This window comes from Fulmarus glacialis, unplaced genomic scaffold (genome assembly GCF_000690835.1).
Source record: "Fulmarus glacialis isolate BGI_N327 unplaced genomic scaffold, ASM69083v1 scaffold21919, whole genome shotgun sequence".
NCBI classification, from domain to species: domain Eukaryota; kingdom Metazoa; phylum Chordata; class Aves; order Procellariiformes; family Procellariidae; genus Fulmarus; species Fulmarus glacialis.
The window spans coordinates 9027-30667 of NW_009234167.1; the positions used below are offsets into that span (position 1 = coordinate 9027).

At 46.3% G+C, this 21641-nt stretch overlaps 1 protein-coding gene across 1 annotated transcript; it reads right to left on the bottom strand.

Moving 5' to 3' along the window:
• Window positions 1–1887: 1887 nt before the first annotated feature.
• Window positions 1888–20426, bottom strand: METRNL (meteorin, glial cell differentiation regulator-like; the record flags this gene model as incomplete). Its single annotated transcript, XM_009585578.1, has 3 exons — window positions 1888–2832; window positions 3540–3599; window positions 20038–20426. Coding segments are annotated over 3 exons (766 nt in total), but the record flags the coding sequence as incomplete, so codon positions are not given.
• Between the last annotated feature and the right edge of the window lie 1215 nt (window positions 20427–21641).

Sequence of the window (21641 nt, forward strand, 5' to 3'; positions counted from 1 at the left end):
GGCGTGCAAGCGCCATCAGTGTGATGGACACGTAGCAGCTACAGAGCACTCCAACGCTGCATCTCAGCAGTTTGTTGCGGAGCTGAGGCAGAGCAAAAATCAGCAGGGCAGTATTTCCTCTCCTGCCAAGGATTTCCAGGGAGCTCCCAGGACACAGGCAGCTTCCCAGAGGAGAGCAATTCAGCAGGGAGCAGGGCCAATACCAGTGGAGGCGGGGGAAGGCACAGCCCTGCTCCTCCTTGGGCAGGAAAACAAGACACCGGAGTAAAGAAAGGCACCAGTTCAGTGCTTGGCTCCAAGCGTGGTTCAAAGGGTATTCAAAAAAAAAAAAAGTCTACAAACAATTTAAACTGCCATAAAAATCAAACTGCAGCCAAAGCTGGAGCTCCAGGGCCAAAGCCTCCCTGACTGTTTCTATTTTGTTAGCACTGTCCTCACAAATACTGGCTGAAGATTTAATTCAGCCTCTTCCCCTCGTCCCGCAGCCTCACATAGGAAGAGGAGAGTGGGCAGGTTGGAGACAATTCCAGGAACATGTTGTTCTCCCCTCCTCATCCTGCCAGCAGCCACTCTGCGCTGGAAAAAGCTCACGAAACACAAGAGAGGAGAGGTACAGGGCTTCTGGAACGCCCCATTAGATGTACTCAGGAGTTATCTCAGGGCTAAATCACAGACTCATTTTTGAAAGCCTACAAAAGGCAGGGTTGAGATCCCTGGAAGTGGAAGCAATTTCGCAGGAGAGAGGTTTGGGAAGGCTGAAGATGAAGAATGAACCATTTCCCCCCCTCCACCGGTCGTGGCCCGTTTCTGTTGAAACTCAAAGTAGGACGGGGGGAACCCTGAACCACACAGAATCGGATGCTGGGTTTGGTGCTTTGCTTACAGGAGGCTGGAAGGCAGCCGGGGTCAAAGCAGCAGATAGACGGGTGCTAAATGGGGTTTAGATGTCTTTGCAGAAGTAGTCACAGTCTCCTGGAGCCTCTTCGGATCATCTTAGCACAGACAAGAGAAGTCCTCTTCCCCAATGGGCCCACAGAATACATCTTGCTGGGAGAAGTCTACAGAAATAGCTTCAGAGGGATTTCGGTCCCACCTCAGGCCAATGCTTCGGTACAACCCTGGTTTTTTACCCCTGATAAGTCTCATGGGACATCTCTGTCCCATCCGTCTTAGACCTTCCTGCATCCACCCGAGAAGACCGTCCTCCGAGTCGCTCCAGACACCCTCCCCAAGCCTCAGAAACAACAATCACATGAAGGAGATAGGAGGGATGAGGCAAAAAGAGTCGTTAATGGAAACTTTTTATTTAAAGAACCCGATGGCCTAAAATAAAAGTTGGGGCAGCAGAAAGCGCTGAAGAGTGAACATGGGCAAGAGGTTAAAAATCCTTGCGAGGGTACCATTAAAGTGACACGTGGCAGGTTATGGGGAACGACGGGACGGAACAAGGGCAGAGAGCTCTTGTACCTCCCGTGGGACACTGCCTGCAGAAGCGGCCCGCCCTTCTTAAAGCGCTTATTTTTCACAAGATGGCCTGGGCCTGGCCCCCGGGACTCGCGCCGAGCTACCAGCCAACACAACTAAAAGCTTCAAGCTAAACACGAAGGGGCAGCCTGCTCTTCGGAGCCATTCCCAAAATAACCCCATAGGCATCAGAGAGAAGAACACTTAGAGCCTTGCCCGGACACGTGTCTAAAAATCTCCAAAAATAGCTCCCGCTTCCCCTTTGAAAAACACTGCGGTTCCCAATGCCTCACAGGAACTCTGTTTCTGCTCAGAGAAGCCACAAAATAAGTGAGCAGCCCAGAACTGATCTATGAGCACATCTGGACTAGCCGAGATCGGCCTTACGGAGAAGAAAAAAATACAGATTTTGAACAGCATGTGTCAAATCCAGGGACCTTTATTTCTCTGGAATGGAAAGAATTTGCCAGCCTGGACAAAAAATTGCAGGCAGCGATTGTACATTCTTTCAAATAAAAAAAGAGAACACACACAGAAGAGTTTGGCTCCATAAATTTCTGTCATAAGAAACAACTTTGAATTGTACACCAAGCTTTTTACAAAGCATCAATGTTAAGATGTTTTACTGTGCTCTATCACATTCTCGGCCATTTATACAGAATACGTCATACCAAATGCTACATCAGCTTAAGACATTTTTAAAAATTAGTATTAAAAAGATACAAAGGCATCTTGGCTTTCATTTGGGTTTTTTATTAAGACATGGGAGTTTTCTTTGTTTGTTTTCCTAAGGAAGTCGCTAGAAAAATATAATAACTTAATTCGTAAGGACAAGATTGGTTAAAAATCCAGCCTTGCTTGCTTGGCAGCCTTCTGAGCTCGTACCTCTGTTGCTTCCATTAGTCTGACAGCAGACGTGTCCTGCGGGGCCTCAGCCTGCGCTCCAGATCTGTCCACGCTCTCAGTTACCGGTTTCGTTCAGAGTTTTCACCGCGGCCAGGAAATATTCCTGGCCAAACGCTAAAAGCGATCTTCAGCCAAACAGGGGGTTTCAATCGGGGCCAATTTCACATGGGTTTAGCCCTTTGTCTTTTGCCTCTTTGTACATCCTTTGGAAGTCTTTAAAACGAGGGGCACAGCCTAACCTGGCCTCCCCAAAGTGCATGCGTCCCGTGAAAAGGAAGTCTCCGTCTCCTGGCTTCACCCCACACTCCAGCAGGGTCTTTATCTGTCCTCGCCAGTTCCCGCTCTCCCCCGTGAGCTGAAAGACTTTGCTCTTCTGCCTGTACAGTTTGTTGACACCGACGTGAATTACGGATTCTTGCTCTTCCGCCTCGTTCGTTACATCTTGAATGGAGCCTCTGATCACTGGAAACAGAACAAGGACGTCAGAAAGAGTTACCCAAAACCCCTCTCCAAACTCAGCCCCGTGCGACCAGGAGGTTCAAGGGTTCAGTTTCACCACAGCAGCCCCAGTCGTGGTCCTTTGTTATTTTTAGAGTTAAGTTTCTATCAGTAACCTCCAGCATATATCTGTATTTGTTAGTTTATATTTGTAACCTGTCCAGCAAAGGGCACCCACATACTAAATTTAAACACAAAAATAATTACATCAGAAAAATAACATCAATCTGGTAAAGAGTTCTAACAAGAAGATACGTGCTTAATGCTCCCTGACAACGTAATTCCTGTTCTTCAGCCATTACGGATACCAGCTAACACTAATTTCCCCTTTAAAAAGGGAAGCACGGAGAATTATTGAAACTTTTGGTCTTTCGTCAACAGTCCATTTTAGGGCAGCAAGTAAAGGCCTCTCCTAGATGCACCCAAGGCTTTGAACTTCTACTTCCATTGTGGTTGCTGGGTCATTCTCTGTCCACCCTGGGGAAGTGCCAGCTGGGCACAGGGTTTTGAGGTCCTTCACACCACGTCCTCCCCCCTCTCCCATGCACACAGCCCCTTTAGACCGCATTTACTGCCGGTGGAAGTTGCCAAGTGTAAGTAGGTGTCCATCGGTGTTTATGGATGTCGCATTCAAGTGAGCCACCCGGGGCAGAAGGGAAGCAACAACTCACCAAAATCACTAGTGCAGACAGCCAAGAGGACCTCTGTGTCACTGCATGGTCGGCAGGGAGCTGGAGAGAAAGGGCCAGAATTAGCAAAGGACTAGATGATAGTAAATAAATAAACCAGTATTTAAATTAACCAAAAATGGGACACACACACACACGCTCACGATAAGGGGACAAGTGGTCCAAAGACCTGTCAGGCATCAAAAACTCTACAAGAAATGGAGGCTAACCCTAGCCCCCAGGAGATTTTTGTACTTAAGTAGGAATATGGATCTCTTTAACGCTCCTGCTGGGATATATTATCTAGCAAACACCCCACACGCTCGCTGCGCTTATGCAAAATATGTTTTGATACTGGGTGCATTTGCAGCGTGCTCTGCTGTAAATTCAAAGCTCTGGAAAAGGCTTTGAAGATCATGTGCCTTTTAAACTCTGATGGCAAAGCTTCTTTCTTACAATTTCTATCAAGTGTTGCTGGGCTATTTGAAAAGCCATTTAGTCTACCACCACATCAAAGATCCAGGAGGTTACAGAGCGGGGGAGGCAAAGAGGGGAGGAAAAAAAAACCCAGCGCATGTGTTTGAGGGCGACGAGGCAAAGCGGAAACTCGAGCCCGTATCTGTTAGAGCTCAAGCAGCACAAAGACCATTTCCTGTGCTGCTGGAAACATTTGGATATCTGCACTAATCTAATCAATGCAAGAATGTGGCTCCTCTTTGTACTCAGCCAGCTATTTCTGAGGAGAAGGTACTGTAGTTGCAGTACAGATGTTTCTATAATGCCCTGTTGAGTTCAGGAATTTGCCTACTATCAGGTCTGCCCTGCCCAGCGATGCTAATTAAGTCTGTCCACTGGCAGCCCAAGGATCGGAGCCCACGTCTTTCACTTGATGTCATCTTGAAGCCGCACTTACACATCGGTCAGAAAAATGAAAACCCATCAAACGTGCTGCTCCGCCCGGATTAGCACAGGCAGAGGCTACAGCGAAGCAGGGCTCACGCTGGAGACGAGGCGAAGCATTGGAGCTGCAGCTTATTTCATCACACGGCCCACCATCAAACCCCAAGCTGATGCTACCCCACCTCTCCCCACACCCAAAAAATTTAGGTTTTGAACCTCAACATCTGAAAACTCTTAGTTACCAGATTCCCAAATAGTCACACCCTTCCTCATACCCTTGCCCGCTTCCCGGAGAAGTCTACACATTGCGCGAAGAAGTAGATTTAAACTAGTCTAACCAACGCGTAGCTGGTGCCTACGACGCTCGGCTATTAGCCTCCCTCTGTTAGACGGCACAAGCCATTCTTTAACGCAAGAATCGGCAAATCTCTTATTTTTTCCAAGGTCCCAGAAAGGCAGTGATCCAGAAAGAAGGATTATTGAACCAAATCCACCAGATTTGCTCCAGTCAGATGATTAATACACAGTGTAACACGCTGTTTAATAGGATTAAAGAGAATGTAAAATCCCTGCACATTTCTGGGCAGGGATATTTGAAGGAATAATTCAAGAAGCTGCAAAAAGCTTCAAAAGAAGAGACAAGGAATAGGCAAAATAGTTTTGTTAAAGCATATGGATCAATCAGGCACTTCTATTTAGTCGAGTCTGAATGCCTCCAGGGCTTTTAGAAACAAGTCAGCCTCCACTACCCTTCTTTCCCCCACATACCATTTCAGCTTTCTTTTTCGGAAAAGTTTGGAAACTGTTTAATATCATGAGAAATACAGAGCCAGCCAAAGCCTGAACATAACTGGAGTACTATAATAAATTCAGTCTAAAGATATTTTAATTTTTAGACTCCAGAGATTTTGATTAGTGGCTAGACCAAACATCCAAGTTTCATCTGACAGAGAAAATTATATTAGTCACATAACATCCTACGCGGAGTTGTTTCATTCATGGCACCTACCAAATTAACCCAGGGCAAATGCCCCTCTTCCCCAGCCTCCCTCTGCCCAAACCAGGACCTGAGTCAGACCAACCCCACGGAGGGAACCTGCAAACCTGCGCGAATCCTACAGCGTTTTCACATGGACAGAAGCTCTGAAACAAAGCACAGCTGATGGACATTCTCAAAATCCACAGTCGGATTTCAGACACTGGATTTCAGATATTTTGTTCTGCAAAGATCTAATAATAAAAAGGCATCTCGGCTTTTTTAAGTCTGAGTGAAAACAGTCTTGGTTTAGACCAGACATCTCTGTAGTTGGTCCAACCCCATCAGAAAATTGAAAAAGCCAAAATGACTAAGCCATTTTTGTTCTCAAAAGGAGTGCAACACAAGCAACAGCATTAAAGATGAAAAACAAAATACTTTAAAAGTGGTTCCTGCCATTTAAATAGACTGACACTATAATAAATCAAATGAACAAATCTCCACGTATACACGGAACCAAATCATTTTAATTGTGGACTCTAGGCAAAACCCTGCATCCTTTTTAAATGCAAAAGGAAATTAAAAGTGCTCAGCATTGCTCACACTAGATCATTACTTAAAACCTACTTCAGATCCATGCTGACTCACAGCAGTTTGGTGGCATGCAAGCTTATTTAACAACCATTTACCACCACCCATCGCTGCAATACCAGACACATGAAGAACAGAAATCCTCTTCTGTGGAACAACTCCCACATCTGCATTCACAGAGTATCAAATATATCTTGCAAGTGGCAAAAACAAGGTATGCAAGCACAGATGGAAAGCGAGTCGTGAAGGATTACTGCCGAGGTAAACGGACCATTAAAAAGCAAATAACATTCACTCGCTACAACCAAAGCTTCATTCCTATAGTCTTATAAGAGAAACAAAATCCTTAGGAGGAGGCAGTGCCTACACTTTCTTCTGAATCACAGCCATTAAGGAATCTGTGTGTTTATGGCGCAAGTTAGTGATTTTAGCTGCAGTTCAGCACTCGCTCACTCCGGGATCGGGCGGCAGGTGTTTTCCTCCACCAGTAGGTCAAAACGACAACACACACCTCAGGCTAAAATGGGAAGCATCCTTATAACTAAAAAAAGAAAACCAAATAAAGCACTTCACTCATGCACCGCAGGTGAGGATGTTCGTTTTCGGGGGAAACGGGCCCGGTTACTGAACAAGACGCTGTGTTTGCCGGATGCCCGACTCCCTGGGGATGTCTCGAGGGCTGCCCAGGTTCTCGCATCCAAAAGCAAGTCTATGAACTTGCAACAACAACAATATCAACGTCAGCTGCTCTAATTCCTTTAAACTCGATAAGCCAAAGAGCCTTAATTCATACAGCAGCAGGGGAAGGGGGAAAAAAAAAAAAAAAGAAGAGAGAAAAGCGACGTTTTATTGAAGCCCTCTAAAGCCCAGATGCCTATAACTCAACTCCACCGCCGGTGGCATAAAGCCTGCATTGTGCACGTCGGCTGCCGGCTCTCCTGGGAATGCCTTTGATGGATTTTGACAGTATCCTGACCTGAAGTAACCTGAGGCAGCCCTCTCCCTCCACCCCCCCAGTCCAGTGCCTCCAAAGGCCTCTCTATTCACCTCCCCGCAGAGGGAGATGTAATTACACCATTCCTCACAAGCCAGCAGTCATGTCCCAGCTGCTTTGAGCGATTTGCCCTCTGAACCTGATGTTACCGAGGAGGCCGTGGCGATACTAACAATAGACTGCACTTGTTGGCCAACAGCTTTGTCGAACGCGTTGCTGGTCCTCTCCGCGGGGAGGCAGAAACGCTCAGGAAGAGAGAGGGACGTGCCCTGAGGAGAGACGCCATGAGCTCCAGAAGGTCCCCAGCTCCGCCAGCACCAGGGAGTTGAGTTGCCTAGAAAGGATCTCCTCCAGTATTGGGGATGAATTTAGGCGCACCTTTAGCGCCGCAATTTAGCGTGAGTCTTCTCTGCCTTGAGAGCTGTGGGTAGGTGTTGCTGTCCTCTCTCAGCACACACACACAACTCCTGTCCTTCCTCCTTCGGTTTGCAACACTTGCACGCAACCCTTCTATCCTCTCAAAATAGGAGGTGGGGTTATTTGGAGGGCCATCGTCATGGTTTAGGACGACAGGACCCTGCAGGACACATGCAGTGAGACGTGCTGGCTCTGGCTGCAGGTGTCACAGAAACCACGTGAATGGGCCTGATCTTCTTTTGAAACATTTCTGTTTCAACAGCCATCCATGGGTCCGACTGGCCTTACCTTACCCCAAAACCAGCTTCCGACCCGTAAGTAAGAAGTCTCCTCTGGCTGTCCTGGATTTTCTCAACATGCTCCACAACCTCATAGGTATCAAGAAGACCAGATGAACAGGCTGCAGGTTCACACACTGTCCCAAAGCTCCACTCACTGAGCCCAAAAGACCTTCTCCATCCACCCTACGTCTCTGGGTAGGCTCTGCTGAGCGTATATCGCTGCTCCGGCAGCACGCACAGGAAGAGAGAAGTGAAAACGTTTAACACAAAGCAATTGCAGAAAACCGCTTTACCGAGGAATACCCTTTGGTTTTATTAAGCAGCTTGTATACGCGTGCGTTGTGGTAGAGGTGTGGATGGTGGGGGAGGGAAACGTAAAGCTGGTTTATCTGCGCTTCCAGTTTCCGTGGCATACATCACCCACACGTTAGTATTTCTGAATAATCCTTTGAAGAGCAATCAGACCTTTTAAGTACCAAAAGCTACTGAGGAGGCCCCGGCAGGGTTGGAGCATTATTTTCTGTTAGTTCTAGGTTTAAATCTTTTGATTAAAACAAGTAGCCTTTTTTCTCGCATGCTCAGCAGAAGACATTCAAATGGGTCTTGTTGCAGACCAGGTTGATTTAAGCTAAGCCAGCCCATACTGCAGCACCTCAAGCCATACCAGTGTGGGGCCACGGCAGACCCGTCTCCCGGATGAAAGCTTTCAGCCTGACATCACCATTAGTTCATATGGAACAAAAAAAAACCCACCCACACCCTTCAAATTCTTGCTGGCAGCTCTGTAATTGCAACCTTACTGGAAAGGGCATCATAGGATGAGTCTCCTTCCTGGAAACACGGAGTACAGACTTCCGAGAGCAGATTATAAAAATAGAGATGCGGTTTCTCCAATGATGGTGCATTTCTCAGTCATTTTTCTGAGCCCAAAGCAGAAATGACTATGTCTCAACTGATCAGTGATTTAGCTGGGAGACAAGAGTTTAAGGGCAAACATCATATGAGCAATTAAAAAAAAAAAAAAAAAAAATCTTGTCCTGATCCTGCTTTAACTAATTAAAAGGTAGAATAAATCCTTGTAATTATTTCTTCCTAAGTTTGCCTAGGCTTCCTCTCTGAAGAGGCAACACTTCTGCCACGAAACAAACCCCTCACAGCTCATATCCCAAACAAAAAGACCTGCTACTTTGCAGTGGAGGTGGACAAGAATTTGACAACCACTCTGGTTTACCAGGCTTTGACTAGTCATCTCCTTTCTAGATAGACCTTCAACTTTCCTCACCCCCTCAGAAAGCTCTTCCTGAGCAAGCCAAAACAACATTCAACCTCAAAACACCCACAACCCCCACGCCGAAACGCCATCTAAACTACATCAATGCATCTGCATGTCAGTGCATCTCAAATTTAAAATGAACATCCTAGCTGGGAGCTCAGGCCAGCAGAGCTGCATCCAGCACACCTGCATTTAACATAATACCTGCAGCCACGCAGAGAGGGAGAACGTGGCCAGATGACACAGAGCATCTCCACAGCTGGGCTGGAAGTTACTGACACCCAGTCACAACACACAGAGGAGCTCTCTCATCACTCTTTTGTTTTACAAGGTTTTCCTGTCTTTGGATGGGATAGGATTACACGGCTTTCTGCAAGCACTGCACTTTTCCCAACGTGTCAGTAGGAAAACGCCAAGTCAGGGAGCAAACACGAGAGCTGGACTTGCGCTGCTCCCAGCCCCTTGGCTCAATAAGCCTCGGACACGGGATCCAAAGGGATTGTGCTTCTTCGATGAATAGAAGTTAATGCTATGAATAACATACTGAGAGAGTTTAGTGCTCTTCTGAAGGCAGAAGAATTCATCCCCACATTCGCTAGAAAGTTAATCTGAGCCCCTGTGCTGAGCAGAAAAGGCAGCTCGGATCAAGGATCATGAGCAAAGACGCAAAACTCAAAGACTCCCTTCTTCTACAGCCAAGATTTGGTACAGGACAAGATGGTGATTCAGCAGCTGGACCAAAATCATGCTGCAATGGACATTCTCCCCTGACTTCTTTACGTGAAGCAGGGACGTGGGTGATTTTACCTCTGCAGAAAAGAAACTGTCAACTCCAGTTCCTTGCCTTAGCTCGTTTCTAACATTCAGTTCAACTTTCACATATGTAGAAGTTTCCAGAAGTAAGTTGGAAAATATAGACACTGGCCAAGAACAATTTAAACCTGCAAATAAGTTTAATGAAATGCAGACTTTTATATGCTGTGGCATGGATTGTGCCAAGAGAATTGAGTTAATACCACTTCCTTCCTGCAAAGAAAGAATGAAAAAAGCGTATTGAAAACCTCAGCATTAGACATGTGATGACCTTTGTGTTCTGAGAAACGTTAAGACAAGAGACCATAAACCAGAAATTTATCTTTGCACAGAATTGTCTTCCAAAAGGGTATTAAAGTCCTTAAGTACCAAAGACGACTATTTATGTAAACAGTGTGAGGAAGAGATTTGGTACTAGGCAAGCTCCATTTGCAACAGCTTTCAAAATGAAACTTGGCTCAGCAGCTACAGAGCACGTAAGGATCCTCCGGGATTGCAGAGCCAATGCCTTTTTGCTGTTCCAAGATGCAGCACCCATTCTAACAAATGAGCTGAAAGGTCAGCTAGAAACACAAACAGCCATTTGTTTAAAAATTAAAAAAAAAGGGATGAAAAAAAATCACAGAGCAGTTTTTATTCAAGCAGCATTAGACACTATTAAACTCTACCTCCAGGCTCATGCATGAGTTGCATCAACCCAGGAGAAATTCTGAGAAGTGTCACACCTTCAAGACACTTCTTTCCATCCCACCTCCTCCGGGCTGCTTACTGCTCCATCAGGAAAAAATAACGCCCGTCCCAAACACCATCTCCCTTCCTTCCCTGCCTGCCCTCCTGCGCCAACAGTCTCCATCGCTCCCCCGACCCTCTCCACCCTCTTGATCCCAGGGCAGCGTTCAAAGAGCAGCGCTGGGCTTTGGGCTCCCGCGCTGCCAGGGCAAAACCTCGGTGCTGGGGTGGGCAGCGACGTAATGCTAACAGGATTAGTGCCAACTCCCAGCTGGGCTCCTACGCTTACCCGTTGCATCACCAGCACTATAAAAATCCCCAGTTACAGTCAAGCCTGCAATGTATCGTGTCCAAAAAGCCCTACTCAGCAGATGAAATGTTCAGTTAAATTCCTTCCGTCTGAATTGCAGCGGAAAAGAGAGAGCCCAGCAAACAAGAAGTGTCTCTGCAACTGTACTAGTCCCCCATGCTGCGCAAGCAGCATTTGTAATCATCTGCCGTTTCTTTGCTTTCTCTCTCCCCTTTCCTAACTGCAATTAAAGAGAAAAGCAGGCAGCAAGGTAACCGCTGGGAATTTCTCCTGCTGTATGTGCACAAGACACCAATATAAAGCCATAAAAAAATATAGCTATTTGTTTATCTCACAGAAAATACCTCTCTCCTTCCTCGAACCTTCCGCTGCTGCCCAAGGGGGATTAGGAACGGGAAGCGCTGGGCAGGCGCGAGGATGGCCGAGGTGCTGGAAGTCAGAGGTGCCTCCGGACGGTTGAGGGACTCCTCTGGTCTCCTCCGACCTTGCAGCAGAGGAAGGGCTGGGGCAGGACCCAGCAGCACAGGCTGCAGCATCGCACCTCCACGCTGCCCGTCTACCGCCCAGCAGCACAGGACCACAGCAAATAGTTCTACTGCCTCAAAACCCACCAAGATTTAGGGCTTGCCTCACCCCCTCTAAAATTCACTCAGGAAATTTCTTTTCTTCTTCTAAAGAAAGCCTTGTGAAAGCACACACTAATCAGATCTAGGAAAACATAAAGTTTTGATGTCTTGTTTGGGTTTGTCTCCAATGGCTAACAAAACACTCAGCTGAGACGTGGCCCAGCGCTTTGCAGGGCAGAAAGTGAAAAAGCAAGGTGGTTTTTCCCCCCTGCCCTGGGGAAGCTGTGCAGCCAGGCGCGGGGCTCCGGTGCCGGAGCTCCCCTCTGCCCCTGCCAGGGCTATCGGAGAGGCTGGAGCCAGCACCTACTCCCGGGCTGGATACCTGCCAGGAACGCAAAGCCTTCCCTCCCTCCTCTCTTCGGTCCGGTCCATTAATGCCTCCTATGGAGCACGGGAATAGAATTAAGTAACAAGTTACTGGTTAAAGTTAAACCCTGAGAGTGGAGTAATGACAGATCAAAGATTAAGTGAGTCTTTAAAAAAAAAGAAAAAAAAAAAAGTAGCGTATGTGCACTCACATCCACACAGGTCCTTCTCCTTCCTGTTTCTAGAAATCAAATTCTTTTTCGTATGTGGGAGAGCTCTGAAGGAACAAGGCCAGTTTTCATTTTAAAACCACATTGATTTGATCAGCCTGTTCTCGAGGGGGAGTGTGGAAGGGCTACATCTCGCGCAGTGAGATGGGCAGTGTTATAACATTGTCCAGTTAACCCCCCAAAAAGTTACTTGAGGTTTTCCATTTGTAACAGGAAAAGCTTTGAGATATGTACAGCTTTTCTTACTGAACAGCACACATTTCTTTGTCATGTCAAGATCATTCACTGGTTCTACATAAGCCTGGACTTTTTCCCTTTTTTTTTTTTTTTCCCCTTAAATTTCTCACATCCACCTACACATAGATGAAGTTGGTGTAAAGCTGCTAACGGTTCTGTTGGGGCAGAGGTGCATCCTATACAAACAGGAACGATCCTGGGGGATTTAAGGCAATGGAAAGCCAAGCCAGGCCCAGCACTAATGATCACTACAGGTCTCCCAGCAGCAGGGCTCCGACCCCGAAAGGACATGGACAAACACCAGAGTTTGTGCCTGTTCCAGGAGTCAATGCCCAAATCCCATATCGGAGTCGGAGCGCTGCAGAAAGATACCCGAGGAGGTACCCATACAAAAAAAATCCTTCCACAAATTTTGCATCAGCAGCAGAAGTTAACGCTGGATCAAAGCTGCGTGTCATACGGCGGGAGCTTTTTTGACCCAGTATTAAGCCTTCCAAGGTCAGATTTAACATATCACAGCTTTGGGTCCAGGGTAGCTTCCAAGTATCCGTGCAATATTACAGTATATATTTTCTGGCTTCTACAGCAGATTTAGGCGAAAGAGATTTTCTGTCGTGCAAATCAAGGCTCTAACACAGGAAGAATTTGGCCCATGTTTCAGTAAGTTTCTTATTCCTCCGGGAAGGTGGGGGGTGGGAGGAGGAATGCGGTTCCCCCGCCCTCCCATCCCTTCTTTAACTACAGCCTCAGGAATTAGCAAACTAAACAGTTTTGCAGAGCAAGCACAGAGCATTATTAAAGACTGCCAAGCAACTCCGTTGGATTGCAAATCTGTTTGTGGGACCATCTTCCACAGTACATAAAGGTCAGAGCAAAGCAGAGCCCCAGCTGCCCGGACAATACACCTGACTGCTTATTGGGTTTGACTGCCCACTGAGTTGAGAAATAAGCTAACGGCATTCGTGGCCAGTCTAGCAAAAATAAGCTATTTTCTTACCCCCTCTCCCCTGCAGCTGTGTATTTATCATAGCAGCTCCATTGTCACCTCCGCTGCCCACTGCAAACCCAACTACTGTCCTGGCAACATCAAAGGCCAAGCGGGGCCAGAGGAGCCTGCTGTCAAACTCATTTTCTTGGGGGAAGGAGAAATTAAATTAAGGCATCCCTCCAATTTTGGTTTTTGTTTTGTTTTTTTTTTAGGTGAAGACTTCTCAGTTCAACGTTTTTGACCTTATTGAGGCTCAGATCCCAAAAACGTCACCCTTGCTCAGTTCAGGAACACGTAAGAGCATCAGTTTAGGAACACGTGTGTTCCCCGAGCATCAGGACTGCGCTTTGAAATCATTTCACGCAGGAAGAAACCCAAAAACTTTGCTCTCAAACTTCCCCCCCCAGTCGCTCATTTGCTGCAAATCTGACCACTTTAGGCATGTGAATAATTAGAGCAGGTTTCTAGCTCCTCAAAATTAATCCCACTCCAGGCTCTGTTATACAGCAGCCAGCCTGACCAATTTAAATGTTGACCCATGACACCCAGTTCAGTGATATGCTCTCAGAAACTAGCTTAAAATGTGCTTTTTTAGATACATCTAGGGTTAGGGAATGCTGTTTACTCTTTCATAAAAAGTTACTCTGTGTCTGGTCTTGCATCATCGTTTACTATGGGAAAAGACCTGAAAGTTTCTACGGAAGACCTTCCTGCAAGGAGGGTGAGCACACAAAAAACTATTCAGACAATAACATATCCTAAAGCAGGAGTGTCCAAATGGTCCCTTATAAGGCCAATAACTGAAGTGTATTTTGAACAACTGCATTAAAGGCTGTTTTCTGGTGGGTTTCTCTTAAAACTTGCTGCTGACCTTTTAGAAAGAGAAAAAGCATATAAAAGAACAGCAAACCTTTAGCTGCACTGCTGAGCCTACCTCACATGCCACCCAGACAACATGTACGCAGACTTCTAGAACAGATCCCTCGACTTTGCTTTGCTGCTCGTTATGCATTTCACCAGCAAATCCCGGTGGGAGGAGTGTGAGATCAATTCTGTTCTTCTGTGCAAATCAAACCAGACCGCGCTCAGATTGCCTTTTTCCCCCTAACGCAGCTTAACCCCAAGAGGTATGAGAGTTTTATCCTGTGCAGAAAACTGGGGTCAGGGCGGGGGGAAGGCAAAGCAAGCCATTTTTCTCATCTCATGGGGGGTGTTGGAATACAGACCCCTGCCAACCCCGCAGCACTCCGCGGTGCTCCCGCCCCTGCCACGTAGCATGGTGCCAACACCTCGGATGGTCACAGTGACTCAAGCAGAACCTGTGCTAAGCATAAAGGTCGCGGGGACTTTCAATTTAAGTGTTCCAAGTGCCTCTTTCCATCACCTCTTCTGCTAACGGCGGCGATGAGCACAGCGGGGACCGGCCGCGACTTCCATTTTGCGAATACCCCGGCAGAGAGCAGGCACGCCAGCCGCAGCTCCTGCTCACCGGCCTCTGGGGCAAAAAGCAAGAATGTTTCCACCCCAGCAAGAAATGAAAAATACACCAGTGCATCTGCTGCTTCAGGCTACAAAGCTCAGCAGCGCATTCAGCCTCCAAGAAAGAAAAAAAAAAAAAATGATTGGATATTTGGGAGCAACTAGAGGAAAGCACGAGGTTAGGAGCCTACGAGCTGCGATGACAGCAGCGCTCCGGGAGGATACATGCAGAGAGACGGCGGATTGGTGCCCACCTCTGCCAAACCCAAACTGCACTAAAGATCAAAAGTTAAGAGAGGTGCTTCAGAAAGCCATTTGTTAGTAGAAACTCTGGCACAGCCCAAATACTTATGAGCTTTCTTAATTTCCAATCTGTTTTCTCAGGCCAGTGAATTAACAGCATACAGGAAATAGCTGAATACCGTTCTTAATTAGTCAACTGGATTTATCCAGTTTTTCCTTGTTTTTCAGATACCCACTTGAGTGTTGTACCTCTTATCTAGTAATATTCTCAGCCAGGTACCCAGCATTAATAACGAAAACGTACAAAACAGTTACTAGAACCTGCACTAAGTCAGTAGATGCCATCAAGATAAAGGGACATTTTTGTTAAAGTTTGACTTCTTTACTACACAAAAGCGGGTGGGTAATGAAAGGGCTTTCAATTTACCTCCTGAGCTCTAACAACCAAATTACAGACATCCCCATGACTGTGCAATGGGAAAAGCAAACTACAGACCTTACGCAAAGCTGGATCCAGAGCTTGGATGCGACACCCTTGAAACAGGCTTTAGGTAACAAAATAAAGGTCTTTTGGTGGGAGGGGGGAAGAGGATTGATCCTCCTCTCCAAAACGTTTGGTCAAACCTACAGATTCTTGTTTCAGACTAGCTGAGCAGAAGCTGAAGAACTCAAAAGCAAAGGACTATGAAGGGACCTTCAGACTTTTCATAGGAATTTAATCCAAGCAGCTTGCTGCGGTGCAAGGCAGACCTAGACCAGGCACACGCCCCACTACAGCTGAGAAGCCCATGTGGGTCACCACCTTCAGAAAACTTCGAGGAACTATATGGCCAAACAACACTTTTGCCAAAACTTCTGTCTACTTGCCAGTATAGGCACTATAGCAGAGCCCCACAGTATTTTCTTCCAGTGCGAGATCAGAATCAACAGAATTCAACAACCTAAACGAGTTCTGCTGCTTCTCAAATGGCCTCGGGCCAAAATGTCACAGTGCCTCAGTTCTTCAGCTGGGCAAACACGGGGCTTCCAAGCATGAGCTGAAGTTAATGGACCATCAGCATGGATGGGAATTATGTAGGGCTCCAATCCAAAACCTCATCTGAAATCAAAAGCACTTTCAGTCACCCATCGCTTTGGGTATCGAGAGGAGAACGCACCCATCAGAATGACTGAATTGTCAAGTTGACCCTTCTTAGGGACTACTCACTGACATAAAAGGGTGACAAGCGCTGTAGCATGCTTGCCTTCGCTCCTCTTCCAGGCTTAAGAAACTACAAACCTCCAGAAATGCGCTTTTCTGCTGGATACTATCACAGTAAAAACCATCCTCTGCCAAATTTCAGCAATCTGAATTAAAACCTATCAGTATACTACAAATACTTCCTACAGCTAGGGAAGCCTTAAGAGAATGCGGTAAGGCAGACCCAGAGCCAAGAAAAGGGTTAAATCCCCAAACTCTGGAAAATTTTAAGACTGCACTGTGTCATTCAACCTTCCCGAGAAAAGGGAAAGGCCAATTCAGAACCTGTGTATGTTTTCTACTGAATTATTTGCTCGACTCTGATTAAGTGGGAAAGAATGACTGTAAACTAATAAAACTTGAGGTTTTCTAATTAAACCACAGGCACCCTGCCAAGCATTGCTGATTTGTTGATGCACCCTGCAATGTCAGGACTCTGAGGACACAACAGGTCATTAAAGTATTAAACAGATGACTTATACTCTTTAATCAGAGCTGGGATGCCAGGTTAGGAAGAGAGAGTAAACTCAAGGGCAGAGTACAATAATTATCACTAGGAAACAAACACACCGTTTAGCAAAGCGGAGAGAAGTTGTTAGCGAGTAGTTATTGCACAAGGGAAGGGCTGGATTACTGAGCCCCACACCTGGGTCTTTTATGATAGTCATCTCCCCCACTCTGCAGTAAGAAAAGAATGCGATATTTGTGATTTTCCGTCCTTCGCCATCAGACGACGCGCTGCAAGGCCAGGAAACGCGCGAGCCTCTGCCCAGCTCTGCCAGCGCGTCTCAGCCCCGTCCGCAGCAGCACCTCGCGCCTTCGTCGTCTCTTCACACGTACTGCCAGCTCTGCTGAGCGCCCTCAAACTGCAACTCGGAGGTGAGCAGGCTCGTTTTTCCGGTGTGCAACAGCCAAAACACTGGAAGCCACGTTTGTGACCAAGGGACAGAAGCATGCTTGGAGAGAAATGCAGAGCCTGACATCCAGTTTTCAGCTCCTTAAGGTCAGCACTTGCCTCTGGCTTGAGCCTCCTCTCCGATGAAGAAGCCACCAGCGATCTCAGTCAGTTGACTGTAAACTTCCTCTCCAAATGAACAGCTCAGTAAAGGGCATTTATTTGGAGGTTTCACAGAAAAACTAGAAGCAGCTCCAGAAGAAAGGAGGTCCTGCAAAGAGCCCCAAATATATTGCTCTATAGAAGCCTCACAAGGCAGCTATTTGGCAGTTTCCCCAGACATATAGATATTTATAGGAGAATAAAAGTGCTCATCCGACTGAGTAGTGGAAAGAGTCATGTATGGCATTTTCATCACGGTTTCACCCCCCGCCGCCCCTCCCCAGAATCTGGGGATCCAAAAAAAGGCAAGAGAAATAATTTAAAATACAATAGAGATCCCTAGTTTGCCCTGAAGGCTCTGCTGATGAACTATTAAAGAGCTTCTTCTGTCCAAACAAGACACTTGGAGTGTGAAGCAGATAGCCTACCACATTGTTTTACAAGACAGCACTGAAATTCAACCAGTGTCTGTTACAGCTGAAAATACAGCAGTCACAGAAAAAGTGATTTAATATGCCTTTCAAAGAGGAAGGCTGTAATTGGATTCAGTCCTCAGTTTGACTTCTGAAAGTCTCTGAAGAAAACTCCCATCAGCTTTAAAAATCTCCAAGATTTTATGTGGAACGAAGAGCACTTAGTTCTAAAAACACAGTTTGTGCCGGCTTGTGATGTTAAGTACGCCAGCAGCGAGTCCTCTTGATTTTAGCAAAACTCGGGAGAAACCATATCTATGTGCAAACTAAAACCAGCAGTGACAAGCAATATTTCTCGCATATTATTTTACTATATGCAAAAGCAATTTCAACTTTTTTTGGGGAAAAAAAAAAGGATAGGACTTTTCTTGGTAAGTTTAAGTGACTTATCACTAGCCTGCCTGTCTCTCCATCCTCACAGCCTGTCAAAGAAAGAAGCACTGAATCTGGGAACATTCTCCAAATAACTGATTAAACAATGTATTTAATGTCTTCTGCAATGGAATTTTACTACATAGCTAACATTCTGCACAGCACATTCATCTTTGCAGAAATTATTTTACTGGGAAAACAGCTCTGCAGCAGATACCCTACTTCTTTTGCAGCAGTTGTAAAATGTAGAAGCAGAGGAGTCTGCTTAAAATACAGAACCCTCAATATTAAGCTACAAGCTGCATACACGGCAAGAGTACAGAAGGCAACTTAAATATTTGAACATTTGTGTTTATGGGGTTTTTTGTTTTAATGGCAAACACGCCATCTATCAGTTATTGGGGTTACTGCATTAGCCCTCAGCCAACTACCGTCTCGCTGAGTTAAGAACTGTTCATCTCAGTCCAACTGAGATCTGTACAAAAAAAAAAAAAGCCACATCTGAACTGGTGTGCCAACATCTGACCGCTAGCAGGGCGGCGAGTACGCACAAACATACAGACACACAAATCCAGAGTCCTGTTGTGGAAGGAAGCCAGGGGAAGGGAGAGGACGGGGCTCAAGTTCTGCAATCACTTATCCCAAAAAAGGACGAGGGATGCAATGCCTAGAAGATACAGCTGCAGTTTAATTAGCCACAACCACTGCTTATCAAGTAGCATCTCAGGCAAAGCCCATGGCATCACTACCGCAGACTCTAGACAGCCTACGTACGGCGTCTCAGGCTCACTTCACATCAGGTTTTACCCTGCCCGAGTCACCTCGGGGTGCTGTGAGGGCTCTTCTCCCCTGCTGCAGGGCTGCCTTCCCCCCTGCCATTCCAAAAGAGAAATCTGATTGCCACCATGGCTTCCCTCTTAAAATACCTAAACCTTCAAACCTCCCTAGGCATTTGGGACAAACTACCCTAGATCTGCTCTTCCTCAGGCTGTTCTGGAAATCTCCCCTCCCTGGTTTTGGGGATAAAAGCTAGAGGCAATTCTGAATGGAGGAGATGCATGAAGGAGATATCGCCTATCTAAAGAGAATTTCCCCTTCCCCCGTCATCCTCCACAAATGCTAGTTATTCTTCTTCTCAAACTGTCTAATTGATTAGCATAATTAGGTTACACCTAGAGCTATTGTTCCCAAATAGTATTTAGCTTGCTATTTAGTATCAGACTTTACAGGCTTGTAAGCCCTCTCAGTTTGTCCACTCCCCCTTCCTACGAGCTTCTCCTTGGCGTAAAACTCCTCCCGACAAAACTTGCTTTTCATAATGTTGAGAGAGAAGACAACACCGGCACTGTAAAAGTATTGTCATAGTGTTGAAGAGCTCTGCCATGGCACAGTAATGCTCAGGAGAGTGTAATAGGCAAAGCTGAGGAAGGAACACACCATTTTCCTCGTTTAAAAAAAAAAAAAAAAGCAATAATTAGGTCAGCAAGTAGCAGTAGTTGCAGGGGAAGAAAAAAAAAAACAACCCACCACCGAAAAGGAGTTCTTCCTTGTTTAAATGTTTATTATTCAAAACATGCAGTGGGGTCTTAAAAACTGAGTAAAAAAGTAGTTAGAAAACTGTTACAGCAAGGCTCGGAAGCCCAGTTCACACTGGAGTTCACTGTAGGGTAAAGCCAGCTCCTGTGATTCACCCCACGCCTGCAAGGGGAGAATCGTTCACAACGTAGCCCTTAACAAATCATTTGGAATTCAGCCTATGCTACCAGCTTCCAAAAAACAACAACACAAAAAAAAAAAAAAAAAAAACAACAGGAAAAACCCAATTCTTCCGCAATAGCCTGTTTATAAAACATGTCCTTAAAAGCACATGAAATTCAGACCCAGCCACTTTCCCACTCACTCACTCAGCCATCTGTTATGCATCCAATACAGTACGTGAAAATATGACCAATATCCCAGGACTCACCAGAAACTGTGTGCAAATCAGACGCTATCCCCTTGCTCATCAATTCGTACTGGAAGCCTGTAATCTTCCTGCTAATGTCCTGCTGAGGGGTGGCCTCAATAAACAGGCCCCCCTGATCATAGCCAAAGCAATATACTTTACTGGGGCTGCGATCTCCATCCCGGACCAAGAGTTTCAGTTCTCCAGTTTTTTCCAAATAAATATTTGCTCCTGCAGAGTCCTTGAAGGGCTTTATGCAAACAGTCAAATGTTTGTAAGAGGCAGGTGAAGTATTGGGCCGCAGGTTGACTATGAGTGCTCCCGTGGGATACATCCACTCTATTGACCCTTCAGAACAGCGGAGGTAGACCTGTTCCACATCCTTCTTGTGAGACTCGTGAGTTAAGCCACTGGGGGAAGAAAGAAAGAGAAAGTTAGAGAAATGACAGAGCTAGTAATGAGACTGTCATAACCTCAAACCTTCAAAGACCCACATCAACAAACGCAGGAAATCTCTGACAGTATTGAGTATCAGCCCATCCAGCTCAGCGGCGGTCAGAAGTGCTTGTCTCTTGCAAGACTGCAACCTTAATATTATGGGACAATTTCAAATCATCTCCCAAAAGCAAAAGTCAAACCACTAGTAATTGACTTCAAAATTAAATAGGATATAAGCACATGATCAAAAGCAATTAAATTACTACAGCCTCAGTTACTGCCCATCAGCTGAGCTGTGGCAAATGACTTGGCACATACTAAGTCAAAGACGTACGCTTGAACTCCCTTCCTGGTGGCTTAAACCAGCACGTTCCCCAGCCTCGCAGATCGGACTCCACCTTTTGCCGAGTACTTTGTTCCCCTTCCAAGTCTGTATTCCCAATGGATCTGAAACTGGGAGGGATGCCAAGCTCACCCTGTGAACTGGAGCAAAGGGATGCTCTGGGTGCTACTGATACCCTCTGCCCCAGCTGGGCAGCCCCAAGCTCCAAACTGGGAGGAGGCAGGGAGAGGAGAGAAGACACTAAACCGCCCAGTCATAGCTGGGGAAGCACTGAACTGATGCTGCTTTCTTCGGTACGTGTTCCATGTTCCCCCACTTCTCCCCAGTCTGAGGTTTAAGCTTAGCTTATCACTTTAGTGCCCAGCTCCAATGGGCTACGAGCAGACACACAGCTACGGGAGTTCAGCAAAAACCAGAACACGTGGCCAGTGACTATTGCTGGGGCACAGGGCCACCGTCGGTCCTGTGTCCTTACCCAGCACCATGGCAAAAAATTAACACCCAAGAGCCATTTTGAGGGCTGGCGATCACGGAGACAGGGCAGGAGAGCAACATGGGGATCCCAGGGCCAACTGCTAGTGAAAGGAGAGCAAACTGCCCTGCGTAAGCAGGATGACTAGTAAATCCCTGTGACTTGCTTGCCCACAGCCTAAACTGAGGACTGTTCTAAACAACCCTTGCTGCGTGTCACTGATGCTGGACCAACCCCACAGGTTCTTTACCCAGAGTGATTCAAAGCACTAATGTGACAGTGCATGCTGTAGGCACTCCAGTTAAAAGAAAAAGTTGTGGGAAGCCTGGTTTATTGGTTACAGTATTTGGGCCATTAGGCAAAAATCCTTTG